Source organism: Pocillopora damicornis, chromosome 7, assembly GCF_964200805.1.
Source record: "Pocillopora damicornis chromosome 7, jaPocDami1.2, whole genome shotgun sequence".
Classification (NCBI taxonomy): domain Eukaryota; kingdom Metazoa; phylum Cnidaria; class Anthozoa; order Scleractinia; family Pocilloporidae; genus Pocillopora; species Pocillopora damicornis.
Window position 1 is genome coordinate 3954646 of NC_142676.1, and position 10355 is coordinate 3965000.

The window sequence follows — 10355 nt, forward strand, 5'->3', positions numbered from 1 at the left end:
TACTTAGATACTATAGGAAACCTTTACTATTGTGAAAAACATAAAATTTACTGATTTAAAAACGGTTTTTTTCAACTCGTAGCTGAACGTAAAGCAAGCTGGGTAATAACAGCTTCCAACGTCGCCTCGTCGACTGCAGAAATCACATGGTCACATTATTCAGCAGGTGCAGGAGAGACACTTGTCTTATATGCAATCGTCTGCACACCAACTTTGCATGAGGCAGGACCATCCATAACAACCGTGGTGAAGGATATCGATAACTCAACTGCAGAGCGCTTGCAGCCATATACCGACTATACTGCCCAGGTTATTGCATTAGTCAAAAGTGAAGTTGGCGAGATGAGTTTTAAGGGAAGTGAGGAAGTATCCTTCACAACTAAAGAAGGCGGTAAGATGAATGCAGTTTGTTTAAAGAAGTTCGGAATAGATCAAGCCGTAGAGGGGGAAGGTGGGAATGGGGTTGGGGCGGGGATGTATGTCATTTATTTTCAAATGAGTGAAAGCCAGCCTCATACACCTCATTGCTCGACAAACGAGGATTAGTGATTCTTGGTGCTGTATTGCGTCAATCATTCTTGTTCGAACAATAATCTAGTCATCCTGATGATCATTATTTTTCAGAAGTCGTGATGTAGACCCGTCCACCAAATCGATATTTGTTATTTTTAGTGATGAGAAAAACCTAAACTAGTGTGTCTTATCAAAATATTTTACTTTCAATTCAAGTTCCAAGTGAGCCTCCGGGAGACGTCGAAGCAAGTTCTGACGATGGCGCGATAATCCTCACATGGAAGCATATTCCGAGTGATCACATCCACGGAGTGTTAGTTGGCTACCGCATCTACTATCGCTTGTATGACAGCCACGGGGATGACCACGAGCTCGACCTCAATCAGTTTTCCTTCATCGACGTTGATCATACTACCTTTGAAGCAAGGATTGGGAATTTGACCAATTTCGAGACTTATGAACTGATGGTTGCTGGCTTCACTGCTGCGGGAGTGGGGGCTTTTAGCGAACGTACCCATAGCAGACCAGGTAAATGCAAGAATTGTTTATACTGTTGTGTTACATAAATATGAAAGCGATCTCCGCAATAACTAACACTACATAAGCATTAGTGAAAATAAGTCCTGAACAACATTCTGGCATTCACATGATTTGAACCCATGACCTCTGCGATACGGGTGCAGTGCTCTACCAACCAAGCTAACGAGCCAACTAGGAGCTGGCCATTATGTTGGCTCGTAATAAACCCCTGAAGTGATTAATAAGTGATTGTGTTTAATGAAATTTTTAGAGAAATTGTGTGGCTCATGAATTTCGTTGAATTACGACAAGAGAGGACTGAACTGATTATGAAACATTTTCAATACAATACAGAGGAGCAGAAATATAAAACAATCTGCCAGAAAAGTTAAAAACAAAAATAATCCTACAATTTATTAAACAATTCCTAGCCTAAATCTTCTACACAAAAGGAATCCAAAAAATGATTTGTACGTATTAAAATACATAGATATCCAATGAAAACCATGTGGTACTCCAGGTAGCCATCACTTAAAATGCATTGCCAACCGTGCGTGAGATCTTCTTTAAAAAATACAATAGGACTTGCCAAGATCTCCTGCCTTAGAAAAAAAATATGATCAATCTAAAATTGCGCTGTGATAGGCAAATCAACTTGACTCTAATTTTACCACTGGGCACCATTATGCACATTTTGGTGTAATTGCTTTGGCTTCTCTAGGTTGCCAAACCAGTATACGCAGCGACATGCGCGTCATATCATCTCCTGGCTATCCGAACACCTATCCTAACGACGCGGAATGTTTTTGGATTTTTGAGAAGGAAATGCTTGTATTTGATGTGGTCGTTGTGGTCGAAGATTTTCACACAGAGGAACCGGATGGAGGAGCAAATTGCACGTATGTTATTTAAGATGTTCCAATAATTATTCAGATTCTTGCTGATATCGTAAACAAAAAAGCAAAAGCCAAGAAAGGCTAAGGGGAAGCCCATCCTTCCCTTCTCGAGCCTTCCCTTTGCCGGTGCTGAATTCTGATTGAAGAAACAGAAAGTCCTGTAAATTTTGTATTCATTGTTTTCCTTTTAGGAATTGGATAACAGATTTTATTGGATTGTTCAATCTTAAGCCATTACACGTAGCTGCCGGTCCATTTTGCGGACTTCATAGCCCTTTTGCCTTGGCTGCAAAGAGTTACCAACATCGCCCTGCTCTGCTCTACTTCCGCTCAAACAATGGACTTGCTTTCAAAGGTTTCACCTCTACCTACTTTGCCATTACGGACTTGCCCAAAATCAGTAAGTTACAAATGTTACATAGAGAACACGACCTCAGCAAGCTTTTTCATCCGAGGTAGCATGGTTAGGGGGAGATGAAGATAGACGGCTTTAAAATGGCTCGGGTTACTCACCTGACGCTTATTTCTTCAACGGCTACTTGATTTCCTGGCCTAAACATGCACTTACTTTCGCGTCATTAGAATCTTTGCTCAGATCTTGAATATCCGGAAGAAGAAGTTTTGAACGCAATTTCGATTATTTGGCTAGCCGAACTTGCCTGCCAGAACGCCTGAAAAAATGGTTCCCGCCTCTATTTTCTTGCCATATTCTAGCTGCATTTTGCTGCTTGCTAAGTTGATATAAACCAAAATATATCAAAATTAAACAATAGCATGTCTTACCTCATGATAACTCAAATAGTCTCTTTTATTGGGTAATATTCTATGCATGAGACGCTAACATAAGTCAACCAATATAAGGAATACTGAAGGAGCAGAAACAGTAATCAAATCACTATTTGTAGCCTTGGACTCACACTTTTGGCGAGTCAAAGAAAGAATGAAAAAGTACATAATAACATACATTTGTTTAGTTTAAATGCCTAAGTGCACGTGAAAGCTCTTTTTCTTCTTTACAGCTGCTTCGATTGGCGCCACCGAAAGTTTTGAGGTTAAGATGACTTGGGAACCCTCCGAAGATGAAGGCAATATTGAGGAGTATTATGTGCTTTATAAACCAGTCAAGGAAAAAGAAATCTGGAGATTTAAAAAGACTGTAACTCCGTCAGCTACACTAGTATTGCTACAACCATTAACAGACTACGAAGTAAGAGTAGTTGGGTACACTGATCGCGGAGAAGTTTACGCGAGTAGGGTATATCGTTTTACCACAAAAGGTAAGCTTATTGTTTACGACGTGAGGTGCTTTTTTACCTAACGAGGAAATGAGTTTTCGCTTTTTCGCGAACGTGAGAAAAGGAAAATTCCGAGGCTTCCACGAGGAGTCGAACCAAAAGACTTCACATCTCTCATTCCGATGTTCTGGACAGGTGTTAGACAAGGTTTATATGCAACGAAGGTGACCCAAACACTGAACTGGGGAAAGGTTGTTGTGTTTTGTAGTCTCACATAAAATTTGATTTGTGAAACTGCCGTAGTAATATAAATACCGATTTACAGACATTTACTGTAAGTCCTTGGGAAAAAATCTTCTTGTATTTATCGGAAGTAAATGATGTTGACAAAATAAAAAATTAAATTGCTGCTTCATGCCTCTCTACAGATTTGGATGATGATGGTGAGCCAACTAAAGCTCCAGAACCGGGTAAATTATTATAAAATGTTAATCTTTTTTCTCTTCATTCTTTCTCTTTTTCTCCTTTCCTTTGATTCCCTTCACCATAGATGATTTCAAGACCTCTCTTCAGTTTTCTTTCCATTCCCTTAATGTCCTCTTTCTCCGCCTTGCTAAGGTTTCTTTTGTAATCGATAGTTGAATCCATTATGGTCTCTTAGCAAACATGTTATGATTATATTTTTTCTTAGCCCCAATCCACCGGATGTATCCATACGGAGTTGACGCTGGAGACTCAATCATTACATTTCCGTCAAGAACTAGATGCTTTAGAATTGGCAGAGAAAAATTTGGCACTGGAGGTTTTCCGCTGTATGACAGAAGGCACAGAAAACTTCACGTAAGTCATGAAACTGAGAGCTCACAAAACTTTATTATTTCATTTAAGTGGGAATTCAAATAAATGGCTCTGTCCATGGGAAACGTTTCGAAAAATATGAGAAAATTTTCATACATTTTCCTTTTTTTCTAGTGGTAGCAGAAGTATTGGCAAGTTGCTACTTACTTCCCTTCGTTCCACAAAAACAATGCTCCTTCGAAAGACAGTTGTTGCAGCTTCTAACCTATAATTCCAGGCATTCACAGATAAGGATCAATTCTCCACAACAAGAGCATAAACGGCACCCAATCCATTTTGTGCTAGAATAACTCAAACGATTTATTTATTGAAATTTCTCACATGTTTTGTTCTTCTTATTCAAATGAAAACAACTCTGTCAACCTGCATATAGACGCTATGGTTATTTGTAGATAGTCCTACCTCAATACATTGAAATTCAAAAATTGTTATTGAATAGCTTTTTAATCAAGGTATCGCGTAGTAAGCTAGGGCTACTTTTGGGGTAGACTTATTCACTTCTTCCTTTTCAACACATTAGATATGTCCAAATGGAGCTATCCAGTTCGAAAGAGACGGATTCAATGAGCAGTCATACAACTTTGGTCAAAGACCTTGGCTTAGATATGTGTCAATGGTTGCTCCTTATTGGGCACCGACCAACCTTGAGTCGTTCATTAGTGGTCCTTCGAAAGTTTTCTATCATTTGTATTACGCGGGACAGGCGGATTCCATTGCAATCTTAGAGAACGCTACTTCCGATATCCTTAGTAAATTCGGCGGGAAACTGCCACAAGGAAAAACATTCAATGCATCTTGGATGCTCGTAATTACGTGGAAAGATATTCGTCACAAGGTCTTACATAATATCAACAAGAATTTGGTGAGTAACACGTGCAAATCTTTTCTGCCTTATTGGTTTAAGAGCAGCCGGCAAAAGATGGTGAACATAAGCTCTGCCGTCGCCTGGTTATCCGACGGGACATTTAAGCTTTTTTTGTGTATTCGCGGTGGCGGGTATCCTCGAACGGTGCCACGAGGCTACCGATTTGAAACCTTTTTTGAATCGATTTTTTAGTCTGAATGTTAAACTAATAATGTAAAATTTTGCGTGAGTTATCTCAAAGCCTTCGTGGATTGAAGGTTTCATATCACAAATGGTTAGTTACCGTTCGCGGCAACACTGAGTAACAACGTTTATAGTCTTATGGTTTGTTAATATGAAACCAAAAGATCCTAAAAATGATTTTTTTAAATTGTTTCCCTTTCTTAACCAACCAATCCAGATAGATGGCCGACTGATTGGTTTGCAGATTTGTTAATTCTTTATCTGAGCAACTAATTGACTAACGATCTATCAAATGAATGATTAATTGATCGATTAATTGACTAATACGATAAATATAGCTCTTGATTCATTGTGGATAATGTTTGAACTGATTGATTGAATAGTTTATCGATCTATTCATTGCTTGATTGCATGAGACAAATGTCCAATAATTGCAGAGATTTGCCAAATTGTCCATAACTTTAAACCAACTTTACCTTTTTCATATATTTCCTTGGTCTTTTTTGTTTCAGCACAATACATTTCAAGCTCTCCTGATTACTGATGGCATATTCTCTTTTGCCATGTTTAACTACCCCCATGACGGAATACAGTATTCTGTACCGATAACACGGTGAGTCGTAATACCTGTACATCAGTTAGCCTTGATTAGTTGGTCGTAATAAAAGTTAACCGAAAAACTTCTCTTTTAAGTGCAAGGGAAGGAAGTTAACCGTGAGCCAACATAATAACTGCTAGTGGCTATCGCCATCACCTTCCTCTATGCGTACTCGCTCGTTTCTTGTGATAAAGGGATATTTTTAGGAGACTGAAGTTCTGTAAAACTGATATTTAACCGTCTTAGTCTGATCTGAATAAGGTTATGTTTCGGTAATACATTCTTCTCTTTTTCATTTTGCTCTTTGCCTAAGTGATGTTAGTTTCTTTGTATTTTTTGTTTTCAGTGAATATTATGAATATTTCGCCAACTATAAACCATTGCCTGTTATTGGCTGGAATGCTGGTGATAGAGACAACAATTACTTTAATCACCCAAGGTATGAGAGATAACCTTTCTTTTAGGGAAAGCGGGATTTTACCTTGATCAGTTTTTGTCACAAAGCACAAAGCTATGTACAATGACTCAGAATTTCTATTGAGGGTTTCTGAGATCTCTTTCATAAATCGTGGGCCTATAATTTCTATTAGTTTGTATTCATGTATATTTGCCTTTCTTGCCTTGAAAACATGTTGAAAGATCCGAATTCTTGTTAGAAAAGCTAGCCAAGGAAGGCGAATTTGCACCCACATAAAACTTAAGAATAATGATAGTGCCCACCATTTAAAGTCATTCAGTCTATCTCTATGATGCCACCCCAACATATTTGACTGAGTCTAAGCGCTCCGCCGGATAAGTTTGTACTTCGTGTAGGATTGGGTTCAAAGGGAGGCGATATATGGGCGAGATAAACAAGAAAGACGAGGAGCGAATTTAAAGCGTGTAGAAGCAAACCACTGCAGTCCTAAATACAACGTGATGTTGAACCAAATAATTGTAGAGCTTTTGTTTGTTTATTAAACTAGTATTTCAATTTATTTTATAACTGGCGCAATGGTATCAGCAATGACCATGAGTTTTAACTTGGTTCTTCGGTATAGAGGATATCCACTATCATTGCTCATACTTCCATTCCATTAATTTTCATTCATCTTTGTCGCACGTTTAGCCTTTAAATCAAATATCGAACTACTCTGTTGCAAACTAACTGTCAACTCTCTCTTACTCAACATAATAACTTAAATGCACAGGTCAGGAACTATTCAAGCTGAAGCTATTGATAATCTTGTTGGAAATGCTGAGATACCTGGAAGATGGATCTTCCGACTTGAAAATTCGAATGGAGAAGAAGACAGCGACTTGAAGTGCTTACGTTGGTATGCCAAAGAAAGGAGATATGCGTTCGGTTATAGCAGTGAGCCAGATCCGTGTCCCTGTACCGGTGTGCAAGGATACTTTGATGATCGATATGAATGGGTCGAGGCGGATTTCCCCTTTAGCTACTGTTTTTACACAAAATTTCCCAGACAAGGACGTGGCCGCAAATGTTGCTACTATACAACCCTAGAAAAATTGGCAGCTCTTATCATTGGATTCCCTGGTGGAGGCTCCCTTCACCGATACCATAGCCTCAGTACGTCACTGAAAGAACAACACCAAGCAAGTGATCTCTACGGATTTCGCCACTGCTGTCTAGAGGCTAAGAATCCATTTTTGTGCAACAGATACTATGAATTACGGCCATCTGAGGGATGTGATGGATATGAGCCACCTGTGTGGAGTAAGTTTTTGTTACTCTTGTTATTATTGTTTATTTCTGTATTTTCTTTCATTCCAATGGAAGTATTCTCACTTGTTGGAGTATGAACACCCGCTGTTCCTTGTCCGCATTCTATTTGCAGCCACTTTTGGCAAATCGATATCAATCATCTTCACGGCATTCAATGAACCACTTAGTAGGTAAACAAAGTAAACATGATCTCATGAGGTATCACTTTCGCTTTGTTTGTCACAAAGTAAAGGCCACTTAAATGATATTGCATTTGCTATGACTAACTAACCCTGTTTCACTCTCTACCATCTCTTTACCTACAACAGCCCTCCATATTCATATTTTTTTACATAACTTGTTGATCAGGGACAAAAGTAACTTTACATGTTCTGCTCTAAATTGCTATAAAACATTCACATAAGCCTTATTTAAAATCCATGTTAAGTAATTTTTCACTCCATTTTCTTGTCCCTTGAGAAAAATGTTACTTTTATCAAGTCTCTTAGATTATTATTCTCTGACTCTCGAAGTTATACGTCTGTTGATTTTGCTACAGGCTGGTTATGGGGCGATCCTCACATTGTTACTTTAGACGGTCAAAACTACACATTTAATGGGCTTGGGGAGTACACTATGGTGGAGTTACAAGATGGATCATTCCAGTTGCAAGCTCGGACGAAACTTGCTAAAGGGGGAGGAACAGCAACCATTTTTGTTGCAGCAGTGGCAAAAGAAAAAGATACAAGCGCTGTCCAAGTTAATTTGAAAGATGAAGGTAAGTTTAAAAAAAAAAAAGATATCCTCGACGTTTTCTTGTAATAAAAAAGTCAACTGCATTTTAACTTAGATGCTACATTATACGTTCACGAAAAAAAAAATTCCTTTCTTCTAAGCGATCGACATTCAGGAAGCTTTTATGGCAAATTGTACCAGTTTATGGTGATAAGACTAAAAGTTCTATTAGAACTTCTTTAAAATGTTTACTTTTTGATTCGTTGCCACCTCTGAGTCGAATATGTGTTGTGAATTATACTGAAGAAAATTCCTATCTCAGTAGATGATCGCTTCCGGGACAACAATGTGAAAACCCTAGTAAGCTAGTATTAACTGAGGGTCAAACGATCGATCTTTCATGATGGAAAATTCGGGATAACCTACGGTAGCGATAAACTAGTAGACTCGCGGGAGATTCATTCCTTTAAATCTTTTTTCTTTATTTCAGGAGGTCTAGAGGTGTTCGTGAATGGTGTTGTCTTCCAGAACTACACTACCTTGACAAACATCAGTATAAATCTCGACGGGTCTGTGTCAGTTTCCCGACCAGAGAACAATTCCTTCCTCGTTGCGTTTCCGTCTGGAATATCTGTAACAATCACTGAAGTGCAAGGATCACTTTCCATAGTTTTTGCCGCCCCAACCAATTTCAAAGGTCAAACCAAGGGCCTTCTGGGCACATGGAACGACAACGTGGAGGACGACTTTCTAAGACCGGATAACACGACGTTACCATCTAATTCTACAGGCAGACAGATACATTTTGACTTTGGGTTAAAGTGTAAGTTTTATAGCCTATGATTTTTTTTAGTCTTCCTTTTCTATCTTAAAACGAAGAAAGCCTGTACTCCTCCGTTTGCCGAGTTGGACAGAAAGTTACACATATGTGAAGGTACGAGGGAGACATCACTTTTTGCTTGCAAAGCCATTGAGTCGCGTCAGCTATATTCGTGATAATTTGCAGGAAAAAATCTAAACAAAAAAAACGGAGAGCTGGGCATTTGTACTCTAAAGTTTATCGTAGGTTTTTTAGACAGTCACGATACTTAGCTTATTTAGTTGTCGTATTCTATAAGCTGTATTTGACGCTACATTACAGGGCAAGTATCGTCAAACACGAGCCTTTTCACCTACAAACCTGGGGAAAATACGAGCTCTTTCGACAATGAATCATTTGTTCCAATTTTTCTGGATGAGCCTATACAATTTGCAAGTGACGAACTGAAACTGCAAGCCGAGGCTGTATGTGGTAGGGATGCCAACTGTTTGTTTGACATAGCATCTACAGGAGACGTTGCCGTAGGAGCTAGCACCAAGCAAGTTGCAGTGCAGTTGGAAAGTGAATCTCAAGACCTACGTAAGTAAACAAAGCTACATTAATTCCTAGCCATTTATAAACGTTGTAGACGTTAGTCAGGCGGAGCACCCTCAGAAAATTGCCACGAATCCACAAATAAGCGTTCAGCGGTTCGGCTTTAAATAAAAAGCCAGTCATCGTGTTTACACAAAAGCTTCCTTTCCTCTTGTAAATTTATGAAAAGGTGAAGCATTTATGAAAATAGTGCAGTTTTGGAAGAATAGTCGATCGAAAATAGGTTTTAGCTGTCTGTAGACGTAATGATAATAATGACTTAAGGCCTTGATATAAAAACTTTAATCCAATTGCTTTAATTTGTTTTGGGGTTAAATTCGTCCAAAGTCGTCTTTGATTAATCATCATGCATGATTCGTTTTCTTTCAGTTTGTTGAACAATTACATTATAAACTCAAGATTTCTGTCATGCCATAGATGACGAGGGTGAAGCACCATTTTTTAATAGGAATCTTACAAATTTATGCTAATAAATGATTTTTTTCTTTCATCCTTTAGAAAATTTCCCGCCAAAAATTTTGGTAGGGCCAACTGAGCTTAACATTACAGTCAACACTACAACAAATGTAACGATTGTGGCACAGGATCCCAACAATGACACGATGACTTTCTCTGTTAGTGGGACTCTTCCAAAGGGGCATACAACGTCAACCACCGATTCCTCAATGTCACTTGTATGGGAAGTGACCACTGATAAGGTACCTAGTTTGAATTTGCCAGAAAACGTTTTGTGCTATGATAAATGGTTGTGTGACTTGAGAATGAGTGCTGATAGGACTTGGGACGAGGTAGTAGCAAAGAGAAGGAGACGGTAAACACAGAAATAAGGGT

The 10355-nt window shown here is 38.7% G+C and overlaps 1 protein-coding gene across 1 annotated transcript in view; it reads left to right on the plus strand.

Annotated features, from left to right (window-relative positions):
* Positions 1-10355, plus strand: part of LOC149042117 (uncharacterized) — a 47535-nt gene that overhangs the window by 26532 nt on the left and 10648 nt on the right. The window contains exons 32-46 of the mRNA XM_089212121.1: positions 83-391; positions 730-1041; positions 1754-1931; positions 2120-2328; positions 2948-3205; positions 3592-3633; positions 3855-4003; positions 4542-4883; positions 5582-5682; positions 6014-6106; positions 6858-7387; positions 7935-8153; positions 8601-8933; positions 9252-9509; positions 10023-10222. Of these exons, the coding sequence (XP_089068247.1) occupies positions 83-391; positions 730-1041; positions 1754-1931; positions 2120-2328; positions 2948-3205; positions 3592-3633; positions 3855-4003; positions 4542-4883; positions 5582-5682; positions 6014-6106; positions 6858-7387; positions 7935-8153; positions 8601-8933; positions 9252-9509; positions 10023-10222 (3533 nt within the window). The remainder of the gene's footprint in view (positions 1-82; positions 392-729; positions 1042-1753; positions 1932-2119; positions 2329-2947; positions 3206-3591; positions 3634-3854; positions 4004-4541; positions 4884-5581; positions 5683-6013; positions 6107-6857; positions 7388-7934; positions 8154-8600; positions 8934-9251; positions 9510-10022; positions 10223-10355) is intronic.